Source organism: Mustela nivalis (genome assembly GCF_964662115.1).
Source record: "Mustela nivalis genome assembly, chromosome: 1".
NCBI classification, from domain to species: Eukaryota; Metazoa; Chordata; class Mammalia; order Carnivora; family Mustelidae; genus Mustela; species Mustela nivalis.
The window spans coordinates 206,096,433-206,120,428 of record NC_139020.1 but is presented as its reverse complement, the minus strand read 5'-3'; the positions used below and the strand labels follow the sequence as shown (position 1 = coordinate 206,120,428).

The 23,996-nt window shown below is 43.3% G+C and overlaps 1 protein-coding gene and 1 long non-coding RNA gene across 6 annotated transcripts in view; one reads left to right on the top strand and one right to left on the bottom strand.

Moving 5' to 3' along the window:
- The window catches only part of LOC309853378, a 49,164-nt gene extending 46,470 nt beyond the window's left edge, over positions 1–2,694 (bottom strand). Inside the window, exon 1 of the long non-coding RNA XR_014305632.1 lies at positions 2,327–2,694. This is a non-coding gene — a long non-coding RNA (uncharacterized lncRNA). The remainder of the gene's footprint in view (positions 1–2,326) is intronic.
- A 6,371-nt stretch (positions 2,695–9,065) lies between these two features.
- The window catches only part of LOC309852399 (adhesion G protein-coupled receptor E2-like), a 38,659-nt gene continuing 23,728 nt past the window's right edge, over positions 9,066–23,996 (top strand). For 4 of the 5 annotated variants that reach the window (XM_082708860.1, XM_082708859.1, XM_082708861.1 and 1 more), the window contains exons 1-4: positions 9,066–9,247; positions 10,948–11,001; positions 11,310–11,429; positions 21,986–22,141. In XM_082708860.1, the coding sequence (XP_082564986.1) occupies positions 9,178–9,247; positions 10,948–11,001; positions 11,310–11,429; positions 21,986–22,141 (400 nt within the window). In that variant the 5' untranslated portion in view covers positions 9,066–9,177. Of the gene's footprint in view, positions 9,248–10,947; positions 11,002–11,309; positions 11,430–21,985; positions 22,142–23,083; positions 23,915–23,996 lie in introns of those variants that run through there. The other variant, XM_082708862.1, reaches the window with a different exon arrangement.

Sequence of the window (23,996 nt, the reverse complement as noted above, 5' to 3'; positions counted from 1 at the left end):
AGTAATGGCTATAATTCCTAGAATAGCTGTTATAAGTAACCCAACAAATCTTTTTGTTCTATAAACCCAGTTCTTCAATACTGTTAAAAGTATATGTACGTCTGGAGAACTTTCCCAAACACGGTGGTGTTTCACCGGTAGCCAAATGCCTATTCTTCTTCTAGCTAAAAGAATGATAGAATTGTCTTTATAAACATTCGTATCTACACAGGTGAACATCTTACAGTTTAGATAGTCTATTTCTTTATTACTATGAACAAAAGTCATTTTGCCAATAACAAAAACATAGGGATCTCTAACACAAGCTCTTACCCATTCTTCATCCATGAGGAAAAAAGAAAATGCATAATTATTAGATTGATGAATATAAGAGCCATTCCAAACTCTTACGTGACTTAAAGCATTAGTAACCTTCCATAAATTTTTTTGTCTTTTATGATAATCAACAAAAGGAGATGGCATAGAAAGTCCTTGCCCAAGCCACACCAGAGGTGCATCTCCTGAAGCTAAGGTTTGCAGTACAATGGGATCATCAAAAACTTGCCATATTAACTTTCGATGAGGGCAGCAGGGTTCCCTAGTGCAATTGGTGACTGCCATCCCCATAGGGGACCAGTCCCATACAATTCCGTAGGAATCATTAATAAGAATACTGGGGTGAGCTGCTCTACAATCCTTCCATAAAGGGCGAATTCCCTCATCTGACCACATCTGCGCTGGTTTGCATTTGGGAATAGGGGGTGCTCCGTTACAGCTAGGACCCCGATATTTGTAGGCTTGGAATCCTTTAATGGAAAGTAAATGTAACTGAGCTTTAGTCAAGTAATTATTAGTAGGAAGGTCCACCAACCATCTCTGATCACCAGAACAAGGCAGCTGGAATGACTGCCGATACATATTGGCCTATTTTGATATCCAAAAGTAAGATTAATATTTGTGCCCTGTTTGCCCACAGTTGAAGCACTGTCCTTTAAATTTTCCTGTGGTCAGAGCAGCCATTGTTTGAGCTAACAAATCAGCTCTATATGTCTCTGTTCCTACTCCTTGACATAGCTTAATATAATCTGTCAATGTTCTCTTGCCTTTAAAGGGTGCTAGCAACTTCTTACAATCAGAATTAGCATTCTCATAAGCCAACAGTTGCATAATGGTATCCCCAGCCTCAATATTATTTATCTGTCTTCTGACAGCCTCTTGTAATCTTGCAATAAAATCAGTATAGGGCTCCCTTGGATCCTGTACCACCTTTTGAAAAGAGCACTTATCTCCCTGAGATTCTATTCTCTCCCATGCTCTCAAACAGCAACGCCAGAGCTGCTCAACAGCTTGATCATTCATTAATATCTGGTCTTGAACCTGGGCCCATGGTCCAAGACCCATGAGCTGTTCCATGGAAATAGGAATGTTATGAGCTCTATTATGGGCAGCTGCTATTTCTGCTTGATCTTGCCACCATGTTTTGAACTGCAAGAACTCACTTGGAGATAGAACTGTTCTTGCTAGCAATGACCAATCCGTCGGAATAAGTCAATTGCCTTCTGCGATGCCTTGAATAATTCCTGTTGTAAATGGAGAATTAGCTCCATATTTTTGTACTGCCTGTTTTAGTTCCTTCAACAATTTGAAGGGAAATTGCTCATGCTTGGCCTCATAGACACCATTAGGGTTGTTAGGATCATGTCCTGGAGCGACATGTTCTGTAATAATAACCGGGAAATTAAAATGCAAAGCATCTAGGTCTCCCACTCTCTGTGCTTCAAGGAGGCCTTTCTGAACAGCCGATAGCATGTACTTTCCATCTTTTTCATTAAATGGTGTCTTCCTATAGAACGGTGGAGCCGATGGCAACAGTGACACGGGCACCTTTTGTTCTGTTACTGGAGGAGAAGGAGAAGGAGGAGGTTCCTCCTTTCTATATTCCTTTCTGGTAGCCTTAATAGTTTCTCCTCCTGGATGGCATGTTCAGGTTCCTCTTTTTTTAGTTTCTCCTGAACATTATCGTTCTCCGAATCAGTGGTTTGTAAAGGCTCCAAAACGGAGCGAATGAGGGTCCAAGGAGGCCATATAGTGACTGGAATTTGCTTTCCTTTCATATACGAAAGTTTTAACTCGTGACCTACTTTTTCCCATGTTTGTAAATCTAAAGTCCTAATATAGGGAACCAGGAGCAATGTTCTTTGATTACCTTTAAAAGCTCCAGAAGTTGACCCTCGCTGACTTTTGCTCCTCCCGCCTTCAAGAGCCTTCTCAATAAACACACATAAGGGCAATAATCGTTTGTGCTCTCTAGATTACCCATACCCTGCGATAATTGCCCACAACTCACCAGCGGGAAAAAGGCACGGCCGTGCAAAACTCACGTTGGGGCTTCTTCTCCTGTTTTATTTCTGATCAGATCAGGTCTGGTCTGGCCCCGGTCCCTGTTCGGGCGCCACTTGCCGCTTCCAGTCGGCGACGAGAGAAGAATGAGGCACAAACAAGTCAGCTGCAAAAGACTGGGAGCAGGGGACAACAGTCGAAAAGGACTGCTGCCGTGAGCAACTCCACAGTCTCACTTTTATTGGATAGAAAACAATAGCCAACAGAAGGACTGATGAAGGTCAAACGTTAATCCCGTCTTGCAGACAAGCAAGAAGGAGGATAAAGTTTCTAGTTAATCAAGCACATTCAAAGGACTCATCTAACTAACAACGAGCACTTCTGGGAAGAGAAAGGAGCGACAAGGGAAAAGGGAAGCAGGCAGTTTTCGTTCCACCCTGAGCTGACCGGGCCTTCCCTGGTGCTCGGCTTCCCTGAAGCAGGCGGCCTTCTGCCCTGAGCGAGCCAGGCATCCCCAGCTGCCCAGCTTCATGGTCGTACATCGTCCTTCTCCCCAAAGACCTGTTGCCAGTATATGTTCTTCTTAAGGCCATCTCTAAATGTGCTTGGCAACTAGTAAAATCCTCCAGGGGTTATAGTTTAAGTAACAAATTGTTCCGAGGGGCAGTAGCATATAGCCTTAAGAAAAACACATACTGGGGCGCCTGGGTGGCTCAGTGGGTTAAAGCCTCTGCTTTCAGCTCAGGTCATGATCCCAGGATCCTGGAATCGAGCCCCGCATCGAGCTCTCTGCTCCGCAGGGAGCCTGCTTCCCCGTCTCTCTCTGCCTGCCTCTCTGCCTACTTGTGATCTCTGTCTGTGAAATAAATAAATAAAATCTTAACAAAAGAAAAAAAAGAAAAAAAGAAAAGCACATACTGGCAACAGGCCTCTGGGGGAGAGGATGATACATGGCCTTGAAGCGGAGCAGCAGGGGATGCCCAGCTAGCTCAAGGCAGAACACGGCCTGCTTCATTTTTTCCATTATCTACCCCCCCACCAGCACCTGTGGCTAGTTAGGTAAGTCCTTTGAATGTGCTTGTTCAACTATAGACTTTATACTGCTTGTCCAGACATAGTTTGTCTTCTTTCTTGTTTATCTACAAGGCATATGACTAATGTTCGGCCTTCTTCAGCTCTTCTGTTGATTGCTGTTTCTATCCAATAAAAGTGGGACTGAGGAGTTGTTCGGGGCAACGGCCTTTTCTACTGTTGTAGAAACAGTACAGCTGCTCCCTTTCTCTTGCAGCTGACTTGTTTGTGCCACATTCTTCTCCCGTGCACCCCCAGGAAGCGGCATGTGATTATTGCTATTAAGCTGAAATTCCATAAAACTCTAACCTCTCACTCCCCAGATACGTTAAGAAAGATCAGATGTTGGCCATTGGATAATTTGGACAATAGTACAAAATCGAGGCGGGGCTCCTTGACAGGTCAGATACAGTTTCTCTATGACTTTTTTTCTCTCCAGTGCCTGGGGGAGTAGCTAACACACAGTAGGTGCTCAGTATATGCTTTCTAATTTGTTTCTTGATTTCGAGGACACTTACGTTATAGCCTGCTATGGGAAATGCAATTTTTGACTAGCAGCTGTGTTGATTGGGTAATTTCCACCTGTTAAAGACTGGTCTAAATGCTGTTGAGGTTGTAAAAGCAAGAGAAAGCCAAGCTAGTGCCTTCACGGAGTTTAAAAGCTTAGATGTTTACATAGAATACACTCCAGAGACCACCCTGTAAACCAAATGTAAAATCACATCCCATATAGGAGGCTCTGGGTAGCATATTGTAGGAAAGGCTATAATGAGAGAAGGGAAAAGAAATTCCTCGAGACGCTTAGAATTTCAATCTGGAAAGGAAAAACGTGGAATAGATTATTGGGTACAAAGTCAGTCATGACTGATTTCATCCATAGCTGAAAAGAAGCAGATTTCAAACTGTAATACCTAGGTTACTGTCTTCATGCTGCCATTACTAATGGCCGAAAACACTTAGGGACTTAGGGAGCACACACTACGTAGCAGTTACTGTCCTGGGTGGTTAATGAGTATCACTGACTTAATTCAGATAGCTGCCCTGTGTGGGAAGTGCTGCTCTTAGCTCAATTTTATGGATGAGGAAATTAAGGCTGAAGAAAGCTCCATGGCCCTAAAGGATGCACAGAAGGTAAGGGATAGAATAGGACCCAAAGCCAAGCAGGCTGACTCCAGAGTCGATATCCTAGATTCAGATCCAAATTTTGGACTGTACTAGTTTTCTGTGGCCGATATGACAAGTCATCACAACCTGGCTGGCCTAAAATAACAAAAATAACAGAAGCATCTTTTCTCACACTTGTGGAGAACAGAAGTCTGAAATCCAGGTGCTGGCAGGGCCAGTGTCCCTGTGCAGGTTCTGCGGGGGAGGGGTAATGTGGGGGTGGGGGCCCAGCTCTGGGGGCCCCAGATGCCCCCCGGGTTGTGGTCGTCTTAGAGGCTGCTTTTATTTTTATTTTTTAATTTAATTTTTATAATGCTTCATTTTATTTTATTTTTAAATTTTTTTTTATTATGTTGTGTTAGTAGAGGCTGCTGTTAGGTCAATGGGCTTGGGTCCAGGATGCAGAAAGGGCCACAGAGTCCCCCTGGCTGAAGACAGGCCCGTCAGACTATCTGCAGGCTCTAAATGACCAACGGGCTACTTGCAACCAGGCACAGTTCCCAAGAAAGGGAAGATTCCATATGTCGCCAGACCGCCTCCCCTTCCCCCTTTAAAAACGACCCCCACCCAGTGCCTCGTGACAGCCTCTCCTTTGCTGTCTTGCCCACTGTTCCCTTGTGGTGTATTCCATAAACTTCTATCACCTTTATTCTGCTTCAGGTGGATTCTTGTCACCACCTGCAACCCCAGCGTCCACCCAATCATCACCTCATATTTAGGGGGCCCCCATCCGATCGAGACCCCTGATTTAGGTACCACAGCCACATCTCCCCAAGGTCTGCTTCTGTCTCCACGTGGCCTTCCCCTCTGCGAGCTGCACTGTGTCCTTCCCTCTCTGTATAAGGACACCGGTCATTCGATTTAGGGCCCGCCTGGTGAGTCCAGGATGGTCTCACTTCCAGATCCTTACATCTCCTTTTCAGATAATATGTAAAGTTTTTCCAGCGAGATAAACACAACACCAGGCAAAGTGGGTGCAAGGCAAGATTTACTAAAAACACTCTCCAGGGAAGTTTCAGGGCTCAGGAGAGGGGGAGGCGGGAAAGTTGCCCCAGGAGGAGGTGGGCACCCTCAGGCGAGGTTCCAGATTCTGGAAAGCAGAGTGGCGGAAGTCGCGCTGATGTAGGGAGAAGGGGGCTTTTAAGGGGCCTCCAGGGGAGTTCAGGGGTCTTTTAGCAAGTTTCCCTTATTTGGATATTTCGCCTGCTCATGGAGTCCCATTGGTCTACTGGAGCCCGGGGCAGGGGTCTCAGATTCCCGCTTGTCAGGGTCCCATTGGTCCACAGGAGCCCAGGCGGGAGGGTTTTCATATTCCTGCTTGGGTCTTTGTTCTCCTGTCTGAGCTCAGGTTTTGTGGCGGGGACTTTTGCCATCTTAAGTAGCACTTTCTTTCTGCCAGCCCAACAGAATATATACTACTTTGTGAACAAAATGATAAAGTGCTGCAAGAAGGAAGTCATAGTGGAGATAACTGATTCAGGCTGCACTTCTTGGTAACAAAGGGACCCCAGGAGGATAGAACAAAAGACCAAGACTTATTAATCTCTTACTATGTGCCAGACCCTCTCCTCCATGTGTACAGTTAGGGACTCACCTTGTGAGTAAGGAACTCTTAAAATTCCTATTTTGCACATGAGAAATTGAAGCTTGCCCAATATCAGAGCTGAAAAGTGTCAGAACTGGGGCCTGAGCTCAGGCCATCTTGTTGTGCAATTTTACCCATGGGAAGTCATGCTGTGCCACATGGGGAAAGGCAGGAGCATTCCCAGGGAGAAGGGCAACCTGTGAAAAGGAAGGTATCCTGACCACGTGAGGATAGAGCCAGGAAAAGAGAATCATAAAAGCTAGATCCTTGGGTGTGACTCATAGGCAGGAGTGTCTCAGGTCAAGAAAAAAATTTAGAGAAAGAGAGGAAAGGCTGCTTTTCCTTTTCCCTTTTAGCTATTTTAACATCTCAGTCCTGAAAGCACACTTCTATAATGACATTCTATTGTCAATTTCATTATACCCATTTTACAATTGAGCAAACCGAGATTCAAGATTTAAGTGGTGAAGCTAAAGCCCTATATAAGGGGAGGAGTGAGGAGTTCAAATTTGGGGCTGATTTCAAAACCCACTCTTCACTTGTATGTCCTGGAACAGGGAGACCAGTACTTTAGGGAGAGAAATCCTGAAAGAGGAAGCAGATTTCTATTATGGTCTAGCTCTGGGCAATGGCAGACTAAACAACTGAGGAATTTCTCTTTTAGAATTTACCCCCTCTGCTGGAGAGGTCATTGTTTTTTCCTTCCTTCCTTCCTTCCTTCCTCCCTCCCTTCCTTTTTTATTTTCTTCCATTCCTTCTTCTTGTCTTTTTAAAAGATTTTATTTTTTTGAGAGAGCAAACACGAGCCGGGGGCAGGGGCAGAGAGAGATGGAGAAGCAGACTCCCTGCTGAGCAGGGAGCCCTACTTGGGGCTCTATCCAGGGACTCCAAGATCATGACCCACACTAAAGTCAGATGCTTAACCAAGTGAGCCACCCAGGTGACCGAGGTTGGTTTTTAAGTTTTGCAAATGGCATCAGCTGTCTGCATATATTTTGTCTCCTTTCTGGTAGCACCTGCGGCACTATGGGGGCTTGTGGCTGTTGGTAACTGGTTCCTCAGGGAGTCCCAGGAGATGGAGAGGAGAGGTTGAGCCCAAGACTCCATGCAAAGCGGGGAAGCCTGGTCTGGGGAGCCTCCAGAATTCTGCCAGAAAATTGGGGGCTGCAGGACCAGAGCCACCTAGTGTGGAGGCAGTGGCCATGGGGATGAGAGTTGTATTGGGGTTTGACTCCTTTCATTCACCACCCTTCTTGCCCCAGGACTGTCTGTGCTGCTGCTCTTGCCATTGGGAGCTGCAGCCCTGAACCCTGGAGGTGAGCCTGGCCAGCTGGCCTCATGAGCGGTGGAGGGCATGCCAGCCTGGGCTCTGTGTTCCTTCACTGCGAAGGGAGAGCCAGGGAGAGGAGGCTTATTCTGTGAATGAACCTCTTCCTCTTTCTCTGGAGATGAGAGAAACTTTCTTCCTCCTCAAATACCTAATGTTCCCTGAATTCTTCCTTTTCAAGAGCAGCTAGCCTTCCCCTCCTCCGCTCTCTGGTTCCCAGCAGGCAGCTGGCATCGTGCATTCCCTGGGGCTTTTGACCACAGTCTCCATCCCAACAGTGTCTGCGGTTGGAGGTGCCCTTCTGACTCCATATCTCTCAGGGCCCCTTCCTGTTGCCGTTATGCTGATTCATATTTCCCTCTGGGGAGATCTTCAGCAATCCCATGATGGGTTGTAAAGGTACAACAGGTACAGGCTTGAGGGTATTGGAGGGGGACCTCCAAGATTGTGGGACATTCAGTCCTCAGTCCTGGGAGCAGCACAGAAGCACTTTGTCAAGAGAATATGGGCCAGAGGAAAAGTGGTGGGGAGGGGGCAGTGCTGGCATGTTGCCAGGGGGATGCAGCGTGAATATCTCTGGCTTGGTGTAACTAGAGGGCTTGTAACTTCTGTCCCTCCCTCCCTCTTTCTCTCCCCTAACCCCCTTCTCTCCACATTTAGAGAAAAGATTGTGTGGGGACACAGGAAGAAAGATGGCCATCTACAAGCCAAGAGAGAGCTCTCACCAGAAACCAACCCTGCCATCTCCTTGGCCTTAGAACGCAGCCTCCAGAAACAGTTTGAGAAAACAAATTTCTGTGGTTTAAACCTTCTCATTAATAACCTATTATTATGCAGCACTCACAGACTGATACACATGAAAATGGAGAAAACAAAGAAAATGTAAAGAATGCAAACAAAGGAAATTACCTTAATTCTATCACAGACACTAGTGAAATATTTGGAGGTAATTTTTTCTCATCTTTTAAAACATATAAATAATATTTTCTTTTATCAATGAATGTGAATGTCACTGTGTTGAGTATTGCACGAACAATGAATCTTGGAACACTGAAAAAATAAAATAAGATTAAAAAAAAAAATACCTTCCAGGGTTTGGGGATGTTGGGGTTGCATGAGGGAGAGCTTGTGGTGATGGGATCTTTATCTGCTTTATTGCAGTGACAGTTACAGGAATCCACATGTGCGATAAAATGTCACAGAACTATACATGTGTTGTGCTGATATCAGTTTCTTGGTTTGCATATTTGATTATTACATAAAAATACATAAATACATAAAATGTATCTTTTGCAGGAAGCCAGGGAAGGGTCCTCTAGGTATTGTTTTTGAGTCTTACTGTCAATCTCTGTTTATTTCAAAAAAAAAAACTTTAGAAATAAAGAAGTCTTTGAATAGATAACCACTAGATAAAAAACGATCTGTTCAGTCTGAACCATAGACCTCTAGGGACCAAAACACTAGTGGAATTATCTTCATAGAAAATTGTTTGTGAGGTCTTCCTATATCAAAAAGGTAGAAACCATTAAGGAGGCTTTCAGTAGGAATACTAGAAAGGCTGAGGAAATACTTAAAAAGAGAAGTGTGAGTTTCAGAGATGTTCATGATAGGGAAACACAGGGCAAGGAAGCTCAAAGACTAGCAGTTTACCAAGTAGCTCATCTAGATAAGTAAACAGAAAGTCTTTTCAGCACACCCAGACCAAGACCAGATGGTATCCTCCATGGCTGGGCTCGCTGGTGTCTGCACCATGAGGAACGGGCATCTATGGTTGCTGCCAGGTAGGCAGAATTACAACAATGGTGATAGGACAATTAAAGCTACGCAGAAACAATCCAGTTTGAGAATTATCTCTGCTCTTTGCTTTATTTCTAGCTTTTGCTCTATTTCTTCTTCTTTTTTTCACTCTGTAAGGATAAACAAGGAAAAAGTTTTAATGCTATTAATTATATTAAATTCTCAAAGAAGAAAGTAGGTGGAACTTATTTCTAGGGCAATTTTTAGAACTTATCAGAGCTTTCTCATTTTCTGGCCTATATGAGACCTCGTTCTCCAGAGAAACAGAACCAAGTTTTGGCATATTACATATTTGTATAAAGATGTGTATATGTGTATGTGTATGCGTGTGTGTATAGACAGATGAGAAAAATGTATTAGTTTAAGAAATTGTTTTATGAGATTGTTGAAGTTAGAAATTCCAAAATCTGTAGGGCAGGCTGGAACCCCATGGATGTTTCCAGGGACACTGATGTTGATCTTAAGTCTGAAGTCAGTCAGAAGCAGAATTCTCTTTCTTGGAGGAGGTCAGTCTTTTTAGCGCTTAAGGTCTTCAACTGATTAGACGAGGCCCACCCAGAGTGTCTGCTTTACTGAGTCTACTGATTTCACTGTTAATCTCATTTAAATAACCACCTTCACAGCAGCATCATGCTTCCCATGAGTGGAATGACAGACTCTGACAGGTGATCAGGTGGTTGCCTGTAGGACAGATTCCTTCACACCTGCAGTGGTTTCCATACCATGAAGCATGTTCAGTGACTCATCAGTCAGGACCAGATTAAGAGATAAAGGGAAAGGCTGTGCCCCCAGGACACTGTAGGACAGCCAGGAGCTCACTTTGAAGGAACCAGAGAAGCCATGGTTGCTGCACCTGGAGAAGCCACTTAACCAGGAGATGGTGGCTCCAACTGCTAGTGTGATAGTTCCTACCCCTCACCTGTCATCAGCTCCCTGTCTTGAGATGCTAGGGCTCCCTACCCATCCAGTACGACTGTGAGCTGGGATTCAGACTTGGAGTTGGCTGATTCCCAAACCCATGTTCTTCTTGTGTGCCCCAAAATATGTGGGTTAAACAGGGGGAAGTCATCCTGGAAGAGAAATCCTCAAGGTAGATTTCTGCCATTGCCAGAGAAAATAGGACCTGGCTATGGGCAGAGTACACCAACCTGTGGACTTTGTACTTCAAGATTTACTCTCTCCATGGTACTTGGGTGACCCAGCCAGTTAAGCATCTGCCTTCAGCTCAGATCGTGGTCCCTGGGTCCTGGGATTGAGCCGTGTCAGGCTCCCTGCTATGTGGGGAGTTTGCTTTTCCCTCTCTCTCTGCCCCTCCCCCAGCTTGTGCTCTCTCTACTCTCTCTAAAATAAATAAATACTTACTAGCAAAGTATTTAACCCCTCCATTGGGAGAGGCTGGAATTTCTGTGTTGTGTCCCTGACATCGCCTCTGTATATTCTGTGCCCTTACCTGTAGTTCTGAGGCTGCATGATGGTGCCTGTTAGTGACTGACTCCTCAGGGAGTCTGAGGAGAGGGAGGGTAGAAGACTGGTTCTCAAATCTTCATGAATCACTAGAGCCTTGGGAGGGCCATGGGCTACAGAATCAGAGCCACTTTCTAGGATGAAATGACCCCGAGGACAAGGGTTGGAACTGGAGCTCCATCATGTTTCTTCGTCATCTCTCTGTTTTTTTCTGCTCCAGGACTCTTGATGCTGCTGCTGTTGCCATTGAGAGCTGCAGCCCAGAAGACTAGTGGTGAGTCTGCCCAGCCAACCCCACTGGTGACAGAAGCTGGGGAGTGCATGAAAGGGTCTGGGTCCTCAAATGAACAAGGGGAAAAAGGCGGGCATATCTTCAGGTGAGGTTCTGGTCTTCTGGAGATAACAGAGACTATTTCTACATCCCCAAATGTCCAGAACTTTCTGTCCATTCCTCTTTCAATGGCAGCCATCCCTCTCCTTCCTCCAACTCACCTCCCTCCCCCAGCTGGCTGCTGACTCCATCCATTTCTTGACTCCTCCTTCTGACTATGGTCTCTGTCCCCACAACATCTGCCTCTACAGATTGTGCTCGCTGGTGTCCTCCAAACTCCACATGTGTCAATGCCACTGCCTGTCGCTGCTCTCCAGGATTCAGTTCTTCATCTGGGGTGATCTTCACCAGCTTGTTGGAGATCTGTGAAGGTACAGGGGCTTGGGATGGTGGTGGGGCATGGAGCTGGGTGTGGGGGGAGAAGTGTTCTCTCTGTGCCTCAGTTTGCTTGTCTGTAAATTGCAGACAATCATTGTACCTACCCCCCATGGATGGAGTAAGATTTAAAATTCATGTGTGTGAAGAACAGGTGAAGACTAGTACAGACCAGACTGTCAAACACAAGCTATTTATCATGGTCACTGCTATTATTACTGTGATTATTCTCATAGCACAAGGACAGGAAGAAGTGGAAGAAACAGGAGAGAACAATCAACCAGTGCCTGGAAGATTAGACTTCATCTAGTAGGAGCTTACTGGGAATAGTTATTCCTGATACCTTTGAAAAGTTAAGAAAAAAAAAATACCCTAAATTTTCCTGGTAGTTTGTTTAGTGGACTTATGGGTGATTTTCTTTATTTTCATTTTTTTACATTTTCTTTCTCTTCTAAGTATCTATGTTCCATTTAACATTTGGGGGAAAGTAAATTTTTGAAAAATCTTATTTTATTTAAATTCAATTAATTAACATATGTTGCATTATTAGTTTCAGAAGTAGAGTTCAGTGATTCATCAATTATATATAACATCCAGTGCTCATTACGTCACATACCCTCCTTAATACCCATCATGCATTTACCCCATACCCACTCTCTCTCCTCCAGCAACCCTCAGTTTGTTTCTTATGATAAAGGGTCTCTTATGATTTGTCTCTCTGATTTTATCTTGTTTTTTCTCTCCCTTCTCCTCTCCTTCTCTGTTTTTTTCTTAACTTCCACATTTGAGTGAAATCATATGATAATTATCTTTCTCTGATTTTATTTTGCTTATTTTGTTTATCATAATGCCCTCTAATTCCATCCATGTTGTTGCAAATGACAAGATTAAATTTTTTTTTAGATATATCTATCATCTATCTATCTCACATCTTTTATTATCCATTCATCTGTCAATGGACATCTGGGCTCTTTCCTTATCTTGGCTATGGGAGACACTTCTGCTATAAACATTGGGGTGCACATGCCCTTTCAGATGACTACATTCGTATCTTTGGGGTAGACCTAGCAGTACAATTGCTGGGTTGTAGGGTAGCTCTATTTTAAACTTTTTGAGGAACCTCCATACTATTTTCCAGAGTGGCTGTAGCAGCTTGCATTCCCACCAACAGTATAAGAGAGTTCCTCTTTCTCAGCATCCTTACCAACACTTGTCTTTTCCTGAGTTGTTAACTGTAGCCATTTTGATGGGTGTGAGGTAGTATCTCATTATGGTTTTGATTTGTATTTCCCCGATGCTGAGTCATGTTGAGCATTTTGTTATATGTCTGTTGGCCATTTGTCTTCATTGGAGAAATATCTGTTCATGACTTCTGCCCATTTCTTGACTGGATTATTTGTTTTTTTGGGTGTTGAGTTTGATAAGTTATTTATAGATTTTGGGCACTAACCCTTTATCTGATAAGACATTTGCAAATATCTTTTTTTTTAAATTTTTTAATTTTTTTATGTAACAGTGTAACAGTATTCATTATTTTTGCACCACACCCAGTGCTCCATGCAATCCGTGCCCTCTCCAATACCACCACCTGGTTCCCCCAGCCTCCTACCCTCCACCCCTTCAAAACCCTCAGATTGTTTTTCAGAGTCCATAGTCTCTCACGGTTCACCTCCCCTTCCAATTTCCCTCAACTCCTTTCTCTTTTCCATCTCCTCTTGTCCTCCATGCTATTTGTTATGCTCCACAAATAAGTGAAACCATATGATAATGGACTCTCTCTGCTTGACTTATTTCACTCAGCATAATCTCTTCCAGTCCCGTCCATGTTGCTACAAAAGTTGGGTATTCATCCTTTCTTATGAAGGCATAATACTCCATAGTGTATATGGGTTATATATTCCTTATCCAAATATCTTCTCCCATTTTGTCACTTGTCTTTTGGTTTTGTGGACTGTTTCCTTTGCTCTGCAAAAGCTTTTTATCTTGATGAAATCCTAATAATTCATTTTTCCCTTTGTTTTCCCCACCTTTGGTGAAGTGTCTAGAAAAAGTTGTGGCAGATGTCAAAATGTTGTTGCCTGTGTTCTCCTCTAGGATTTTGATGGGTTCCTATCTCACATTGTGTCTTTCATCCATTTTGTGTGTAGTGTCAGAAAGTGGTCCAGTTTCATTCTTCTGAATGTGGCCGTCCAATTTTCCCAACACCACTTGTTGAAGAGACTGTCTTTTTCCCATTGAATATTCTTTACTGCTTTGTCCCATTTCTGGGTTCTTTACTCTGTTCCATTGTTCTATGTGTCTGTTTTTGTGCCAGTACTATGGTGTCTTGATGATTACAGCTTTGTAGTATAACCTGAGGTCAGACATTGTGATGCCTCCAGTTTTGGTTCCCTTTTCAACATTTCTTTGGCTATTCAGGGACTTCTGGTTCAATGTAAATTGTTTGTTTGTTACAGCTCTGTGAAAAATGTTGATAGTATTTTGATAGGGATTGTATTGAGTGTGTAGTTTGCTGTAGGTAGCATATACATTTAAACAATATTTTTCTTCCAATCTATGAGCATGGAATGTTTTTGCACTTTTTAATGTCTTCCTCAATTTCTTTCATAAGTGGTCTGTAGTTTTCAGAGTACAGATACCTTGCCTCTTTGGTTAGGTTTATTACTAGGTATCTTATGGTTTTTGGTGTAACTGTAAATGGGATGGATTCCTTAATTTCTCTCTTCCTTCTCACTGTTAGTGTATAGAATTGCAAGTGATTTCTCTGTATTGATTTTATATCCTGCCACTTGGCTGAATTGCTGTATGAGTTCTAGTAATTTGGGGGTGGAGTCTTTTGGGTTTTTCACATAAAGTATCATGTTATCTGTGAAAAAAGAGAGTTTGACTTCTTTGCTAATTTGGATACCTTTTATTTCTTTTTGTTCTCTGAGTGACTGCTGAGGCTAGCACTTCATGTACTATATTGGACAGCTGTAGTGAGAGTGGGAATTCTTGTCATGTTCCTGACCTTAAGGGAAAAGCTCTCAGTTTTTCCTTATTGAGAATGATATTTGCTGTGGGCTTTTCATATATTGCTTTTATGATATTGAGGTATGTTTCCTCTATCCCTATACCATGGAGAGTTTTAATAAGGAAAGGATCTTGTACTTTGTCAAATGCTTTTACTGCAATCATTGAGAGGAGCATATGATTCTTCTCTTTTCTTTTATTAATCTGGTGTATCACACATTGACTGATAGATGCATATTGAACCACACTTCAGTTGAGGAATAAATCCCATTGGTTGTGGTGAATAATCCTTTAATGTACTGTTGGATCTTATTGGTCAGTAGATTGGGGGGAACTTTTTTGGGGGGGGGAATATATATATTTTTAATTAACATATAATGTATTATTTGCCCCAGGGGTATAGGTCTGTGAATCATTAGGTTTATACATTTTATAGCACTCACCATAGCACATACTCTCCCCAATGTCTATAACCCAGCCACCCTGTCCCTACCCCTTCCTCAACCTCCCAGCAACCCCCAGTTTGTTTCATGAGATTAAGAGTCTCTTATTATTTTTTTCCCTCCGTACCCAATATGACCCCCCTCCCTGCCTCTCAAATTTCTCATATCAGAGAGATCAGATAATTGTCTTTCCCTGATTTACTTATTTGCTTAGCATGATACCCTCTACATCATTGATACCCTTCCATGATACCCTTGGTATCATGGCATGATCCATTTTGAGGTATCAAGGAATGATACTCTTCCATCATTTCAAATGGCAAGATTTTATTTCTTTTCATGGCTGCATAGTATTCCATTGTATATATATTTATACCACATCTTCTTTACTCATTGATATGTTGATGGACATCTAGATTCTTTTAATAGTTTGGCTATTGTGGACATTGCTGCTATAAGCATTCGGGTGCATGTGCCCCTTTGGATCACTATATTTTTATCTTTAGGGCAAATACCCAGTAGTGTGGTTGTTAATCATAGGGTAGCTCTATTTCCAACTTTTTGAGGAACTTCCATACTGTTTTCCAGAGTGGCTGCACCAGCTTGTATTCCCACCAACAGCATAGGAGGGTTCTTGGGGAGAATTTTGTATCCATGTTTATTAGGGACGTTGGTCTGCAATTCTCCTTTTTTGGTGGGGTCTTTTTCTTGTTTGGGATCAAGGTAATGCTAGCTTCATTAAAAGAATTTAGAAATTTTCCTTCCATTTCAACTTTTTGAAACAGCTTTAGAAGATAGGTATTATTTCTTCTTTAAATCTTTGGTAGAATTCCCAAAGGAAGCTACCAGCCCTGGAGTGTTGTTCTTTGGGACATTTTTTGATTACTGTTTCAATTTCCTTGCTGGGTCTGTTCAGGTTTTCTATTTTCTTCCTGTTTCAGTTCTGGTAGTTTTTATGTTTCTAGGAATGCATCAATTTCTTCCAGTTTACTTAATTTGTGGGCATATAGTTGCAGATAATATGTTATTATAATTGTATTTCTTTGGTGTTGGTTGGATCAATCCTCTTTCAGTAATGATTTTATTAATTTGGGTCTTTTCTCCTTTCTTTTCCAATAGTCTAGGTATTCAAGTTTTTTAGTCTTATTAATTTTTTCAGGACTTTATCAATCATTAATTCTTTCAAAGAACTAGTTCCTAGATTTGTTCATCTGTTCTACTGTACTTTCGGTTTCTATTTCATTCAGTTCTGCTCTAATCTTTATTAATTTTCTTCTCCTGCTAGGTTTAGGCTTTACTTGATACTTTTTATTCAGCTCTTTTAGGTGTAAGTTTAGGTTGTGTGTTTGAGCCTTTTCTTGTTTCTTTTTCTTTTTTTATTTAATTTTTTCAATTTATTTATTTTCAGAAAAACAGTATTCATTATTTTTTCACCACACCCAGTGCTCCATGCAATCTGTGCCCTCTATAATACCCACCACCTGGTACCCCACCCTCCCACACCTCCGCCACTTCAAACCCCTCAGAATGTTTTTCAGAGTCCATAGTTTCTTATGATTCACCTCCCCTTCCAATTTACTCCAACTCCGTTCTCCTCTCTAACACCCCTTGACCTCCATGATATTTGTTATGCTCCACAAATAAGTGAAACCATATGATACTTGATTCTCTCTGCTTGACTTATTTCACTCAGCATAATCTCTTCCAGTCCCGTGTATGTTGCTACAAAAGTTGGGCATTCATCCTTTCTGATGGAGGCATAAGACTCCATAGTATATATGGACCACATCTTCCTTACCCATTCATCCGTTGAAGGGCATCTTGGTTCTTTCCACAGCTTGGCAACCGTGGCCATTGGTGCTATGAACATTGAGGTACAGATGGCCCTTCTTTTCACTCCATCTGTATCTTTGGGGTAAATACCCAGGAGCGCAATGGCAGGGTCATAGGGAAGCTCTATTTTTAATTTCTTGAGGAATCTCCACACTGTTCTCCAAAGAGGCTGCACCAACTTGCATTCCCACCAACAGTGTAAGAGGGTTCCCCTTTCTCCACATCTTCTTTTTCTTTTTTTTTTTAAGTTTTTATTTATTTATTTATTTTAAAATTAACAGTATTCATTATTTTTGCACCACACCCAGTGCTCCATGCAATCCGTGTCCTCTATAATACCCACCACCTGGTTCCCCGACCTCCCACACCCCTGCAACTTCAAAACCCTCAGATTGTTTTTTGGAGTCCATAGTCTTTCATGGTTCACCTCCCCTTCCAATTTCCAACTCCTTTCTCCTCTCTAACTCCCCATGTCCTCCATGCTATTTGTTATGCTCCACAAATAAGTGAAACCATATGATAATTGACTCTCTCTGCTTGACTTATTTCACTCAGCATAATCTCTTCCAGTTCCATCCATGTTGCTACAAAAGTTGGGTATTCGTCCTTTCTGATGGAGGCATAATACTCCAGAGTGTATATGGATCACATCTTCCTTACCCATTCCTCCGTTGAAGGGCATCTTGGTTCTTTCCACAGTTTGGCAACTGTGGCCATTGGTGCTATGAACATTGAGGTACAGATGGCCCTTCTTTTCACGACATCTGTATCTTTGGGGTAAATACCCAGGAGCGCAATGGCAGGGTCATAGGGAAGCTCTATTTTTAACTTCTTGAGAAATCTCCACACTGTTCTCCAAAGAGGCTGTACCAACTTGCATTCCCACCAACAGTGGAAGAGGGTTCCCCTTTCTCCACATCCTCTCCAACACATGTTGTTTCCTGTTTTGTTAATTTTGGCCATTCTAATTGGTGTAAGGTGATATCTCAATGTGGTTTTAATTTGAATCTCCCTGAGGGCTAGTGATGATGAACATTTTTTCATGTGTCTGATAGCCATTTGTATGTCTTCATTGGAGAAGTGTCTGTTCTGCACAGCAAAGGAAACAGTAAAAAAAAAAAAAAGCTAAGAGGCAACCCACGGAATGGGAGAAGATATTTGCAAATGACAGAACAGACACTTCTCCTTTTCTTGTTTCTTGAGAAAGTTGTGTAGTGCTGTGTACTTCCCTCTTAAGACCACCTTTGCAGCATCCTAAAGTTCTTGAAGAGTTATGTTTTCATTTTCATTTGCTTTCATGTCTTTTTAAAATTCTTCTTTAATTTCCTAGTTGAACTATTCATTTTTTAGTAGGATGCTCTTTAATTCCATGTATCTGTGTTTCTTCCAAATTTCCTCTTGTGATTGAATTAAGTTTTAAAGCATTATGATCTGAAGATTGGCAGGGAATAATCCTAATTGTTGTTGGTTGGACATGATTCTTTTTTTCCTTTTTTTAAAAAAAGATTTTACTTATTTATTTGACAGATAGAGACTACAAGTAGGCAGAGAGGCAGGCAGAGAGAGACAGGAGGAAGCAGGCTCCCTGCTGAGCAGAGAGCCCAATGTGGGGCTTGATCCCTGGACCCTGGGATCATGACCTGAGCTGAAAGCAGAGGCTTTAACCCACTGACCCATCCAGGCACCCCAGTTGGACATGATTCTTGACCCAGTGTGTGATCTATCCTGGAGAATGTTCCATATGCACCTGAGAAGAATGAGAATGCTGTTGATTAAGGACGGAATGCTCTGTAAATGTTTGTGAAGTCCATCTGGTCCAGTGTGTCACTCAAAGCTCTTGTTTTCTTGTTGATCTTCTGCTTAGATAATCTATCCATTGCTTTGAATGGAGTGTTAAATTCTCTTACTATTCTTGTATTATTATCAATGTATTTGTATAGCTTTTTATTTGTTAGTTTATAAAATTGGCTACTCCCAAGTTAGGGGGATAAATATTTAAAATTGTTATATCTTCTTGTTGGAGAGACCCTTTAATTATGATATAAAGTTATTCTTCATATCTAATTACAGTCTTTGGTTTAAAATCTAGTCTTTATGATATAAAGTTTGCTACCATAGCTTTCTTTTGGTGTCCATTAGCATGATAAATAGTTTTCCACCTCCTCAACTTTCAATCTGGAAGAGTCTTTGGGTCTAAAATGAGCCTCCTGTAGACAGACTTATGGGTAAGCCTTGCTTTTTTAGCTTATCTGATACCCTGTGTCTTTTGACTGGGGATTTTAGCCCATTTATATTCAGAGTAATTACTGAAAGATATGAATTTAGTGCCATTGTATTACCTGTAAAGTCCCTTTTTCTGTGTATTGTCTCTGTTCTATTCTGGTCTTTGTTACTTTTGGGCTCTCTCTTCGCTTGAAAGATCCCCTTTAATACTTCTTGCAGGGCTGGTTTAGTGATCAAAAAAATATTTTTTTTCTAGGTTTCTGTTTGTCCTGGAAGCACTTTATCTCTCCTTCTATTCTGAATGACAGCCTTGCTGGATAAAGCCTTGGTGCGTATTTTTCTCATTTAGCACCCTGAACATATCATGTCAGTCTTTTCTGGCCTGCCAGCGCTCTGTGGATAGGTCTGCTGCCAGCTTTAAGTTTCTACTCTTATAAGTTCAGGACCTTTTGCCCAAGGTGCTTTCAGGAATTTCTCTTTGTCTCTGAAATTTGCCAGCTTCAATATTCTATGTCAAGTTATTGACCTATTTTTATTGATCTTGAATCCTCCTGGACTTGAATGCCTGTTTTTTTCCCCAGAATAAGGAAGTTCTCAGCTGTAATTTGTTCAAATAACTTTCCACTCCTCCATTTCTCTTCCTCTGGGACACCAATTATTCTAACATTGTTTAGCTTTATTGCATCACTGATGTCTGGAATCCTCTCCTTGTGATCCAGTAGTTGTTTATCTCTCTTTTTCTCAGTTTCTTTATTCTCCATAATTTAATCTTCTATAACATTGATTCTCTCTTCTGCCTCATTTATTCTGCAGTCAGAGCATCCATCATTGATTGCATCTCATTAATAGCCTTTTTTATTTCAGCTTGATTAGATTTTAGTTCCTTTATTTCTCCAGAACCCTTTCTCTAATGTCTTCTGTGCTTTTTTCAAGCCCAGCTAGTGTCTTTATAATCATTATTTTAGATTGTAGTTCCTACATTTTTTTATATCCATATTCATTAAGTCCCTGGTAGTGACTACTGTCTTTGTTATTTTTTTGTGGTGAGTTCTTCTGTCTTGTCATTCCTGCAAAAAGTGGTCTTTTTTTATTTGTAGACTTGCAGCAATTCTTTTTTAAAATCTCTGGCTCATTTGCAGGTGTTCAGAATAATTTGATAGCTATGTAGCTGAATTCTAGGCAAAATGAGGGTCCCCTATTCCTCCACCATCTTCCTCTTCTTGGGAGGAAAGTAAATTTTATCATAAAAAAAAAGGTGTTGTGACTCCCGCCCAGCCCTTCTATGCCCAAGAGGTATCCCTAACAGATTCCTCTGCATTTGTGTCTCATGGATAATCATGGCTGGGTGAGCATGGCAAGGAGCCCTGCTGATGGAAACCAGCTCCTTCCTGGGAGCACGTCTGTCAGGTGGAGAATTACTCATTGTCATGTTTTCCCCTCCCACACGTCTCATTCCTATTTGTGCCCCACTCTACTCCACCCCATGCAACAACCATGAAGGCTGATGTCCAGCCATTGCTACCATCTAAGAAGAGAGGAGGACAGTCCCATTGCCCAGATGGGAGTGAACATGAATGTGTTAAGTATGTGTCTTCCCACATCCTGTCATGTTCTGGTGCTGACATCCACATCCTGGATCTGTGGTCTTAGAAGGGAGGTCCACAGTTTAGGGCAGAAAACTGATCTGGGGGAGACCATTTGCTTGCCCTGACTCAGCATGATACCATGAGTCCTTTTAGGCTCTAAAAGTCTTTTTGCCCCAATTGGAAGGTACAGGACCAAATATTCTGTCCTTGCATTTTGATGCATTCTTGTCTTGCTTGTTCTTATTAGACTGTTATTTATAAACCAGTGATGTGTGGCTTCTGTTGTGTGGGTCCCTGAGCTACTCAAAGAGGACCTGGCTCAAGGCAATCTTTTCTCTCAGGTTTAGACAGGAGGAGATAGGAGGCCAGAAAACACCCCCAGTGACTCCACCATGAGAAACTGCATTTTACTTCCTCATTTCATATCTCCAATGGCTTTGATAAGAGGAAATTCTTCCAGGGCTGGAGGTAGCAAGATTCCTCCAAAGAAATCCTGGAGTATCTTTTTTTCTTTCTTTTCTAAGGTTTTACTTATTTATTTATTTGTTAGAGTGAGAGTGAGAGACTGCACACAAGTGGGAGGGGGAGGGGCAGTGCCAGAGGGAGAAGTAGACTCCCCACTGAGCAGGGAGCCTAATGCAGGGGTTGATCCTAGAACCCTTGGATCATGACCCGAGTTGAATGGAGACAGTTAACTGATTGGGACACCCAAGTGCCCATCTTGAAAATGCCTGACACTGGAGCTGGGGGAGTGCTTGATGAAGCCTGTGGGGTGTACCGAGGTCACCATGAGTAATGAGAGATGGAAGCTATCAATGGCAGGGGCCTGGCCACCTAGATTTATCCTCAAGTGGGAAAGAGTGTTACCTTGGACAGACTCTAGCCATGACTCTCTTCACGACTCAGCATCAAGAGTAACCTTCAGGGGCATCTGGGTGGCTCAGTGGGTTAAACCTTCTGCCTTCGACTCAGGTCATGATCCCAGGGTCCTGGGATTGAGCCATGCATCAGCTCTCTGCTCGGTGGAGAGCCTGCTTCCCTCTCTCTTTCTGCCTGCCTCTCTGCCTATTGTGATCTCTCTGTGTCAAAAAAAAAAAAAAAAAAAAAAGTAGCCTTCAGTGCCAATCACCCTGACTGGAGCCCACCACCTATTCCCCAATAGTGCAAACAGAAACTCAGTACCTCACAAGACCTGCAGAAGGGGATGAAGACCTCCTTCCAGACCCCATGGTGGCACAGCAAAGTGTCTGGGTCTAGGTCCCATCAGGCCCATCTAGAGAGCAGAGATGAGCAGAGCAGTGAACAGGTGTTTGGAATAGCAGCTTCCAGCTCATCCAGAAAACTATGAGCTGAGTTCTGTCCAGTCTCTATGGCGAGTAGTGCTTGAGGCCAGGGCCTCTGCCCTATGGAAACTCACAATTTGTTGAGGTGACCCTTTGTTCTGTTGTGTTCCAGATATCAACGAGTGTGGACCACTGTCAGCCGTGTCCTGTGGAAAATTTGCAGACTGCCAGAACACAGAGGGGAGCTACTACTGCACATGCATTCCAGGATACGAGCTTGCTTCTGGGGCAAGAATGTTCAAAAATGAGAGTGAGAACACATGTCAAGGTAAGAATTGAGTTCTGTCTTCCATCTTCTCCTCCATGAGGTTTGGGGTCACTCAGCTCACTTTCTCCAGGCACCAGAGAACATCCTAGTATCCTGTCCCTTTCCAAAACTCAAGGCTCAGAACCCTATCCAGAGGGTCACTTCTGTAATTCTGAAATGTCCTCCTTGTCTATCTGGGATCTTTTGTTCATAAAACAAAAAGAGAGATGGCATCAAGATACTTCAGAAGCTGAGAGCATGTGTGTTCTAACACAATATCTATCTTCTTCACCATAATCAATGACTGCCATGAAGAGATCTGCCCCCACTGGAGCCCACATGTGTTTGGCCCCCACTGGGAGCCCTCTCAAAGCCCTGGGCCCTGAGGGATCCAGTAACCCTATCCAGAGACATGGGAGGAGGGAGATTTAAGGGTGGGTTCATCTTCCCCAGCTGGCCTTGCCAACAACTCCACCTAGAGAAGACACCTCCTAGCACCTTGATTTGGGTTTTTGTCTGCTCTACCACTATGTACTTCCCCATGCAAGGCTCTGCCTGACTCTCCCCAGTAACTTCCATTCAACATCCTGTGACAAATTGGTGACCAGGATCTGGGAGGCTGTTGTGTTGGTGGTGGGAAGAGTGATGTGGACTATCCTCACACACCTGAAAACTCAGATGAATGGAGGAGGGTCTCATATGGACCAAATGGCAAGACAGGACACAATTGGAGATCAGAGTCCCAAGTCTGACCCTCTTACAAAGGGGTCAACCTGGGTCCCAGGTTGACTTAGACCACTTGGTGACAGAAGATGAAGGCTAAACTCACTTGAAAGGATCCACAGGTCTGTGTCCTTTCCTGGGACACAAGGCCAAGAACCTGTCATTCCTTGCCATCAGCATGTGTTCCTTATTCCAGCCACTCAACTCTTGCCTATCTAAGGACTTGCTCAGATGTTTATTCTCAGCACTTCCTGCCAATCTAAGCATGCCTTCAGGGGAATCAGAAAAAGTCACCTTCATCACCCCAAAGCTGCTTGGCTGAACATCAGCCCCCCACTATCCTCTTCAGCTTGGTGCCCGCTGTTTGGGTGACCCAGGACTGGCTGGCATAAACTTCATCTTTCTTCCTCTATAGAAAGATTTTTCCTTGAGGAGCCTGGCTCAGATGTGGGTCTTGGTGCATCTCCATGGAGCTGAAGTCTCAGGCAGTGTGGCTGAGTGTTGTCCTGCTAGGGTCACCGAGTTCCAAGGACAACTCAGGCAACAAGTTGTTGCCCTGGGAAATTAGGACAAAACCATCACTGGGAACTAAGTCCTGCTTGGGGAACACAGCATTTCCCCTGCATTTGGTTCCCAGGAAGGCCCACCCTGGACTTGTCCAAGTCCTCAGGCTGGAACACAGGTGGCCATGATGTCCCTGTCTTACCTGGGAGCTGCCCAGAGAGGCCAAGGGGACCAGAGCTGGCAGATGGGGAGGACTTGGACGACTTCTGGCAACATCTGGAAACAACATCTGGGCCACCATGCTCACCTATCACTCATCTTCATGTGAATTAGAAAAGGCACCCAGTCACTGAGGAGGAGAGAACAGAGGCTTCCAGATGCTTCTATCCCAGGAAACAGCTGCAGGCACCCAGCATCCTCTCCTTCCCCCTGCAGATGTGAATGAATGTCAGCGGAAACCCCGAATCTGTAAAAGAGGCAGTATCTGCGCCAACACTCAGGGCAGCTACACCTGCGAGTGTCTGCCCAGCTTGCAGCTCATCCCGGGCGACCTGAATCTGTGCACAGGTGGAGGCCCTAGCAGACACTGTGAGGCTGCGCTGGAGCTGGGGAGGGGCCAAGACAGAGCCTGCAGCCCCAGGAGGAGGGA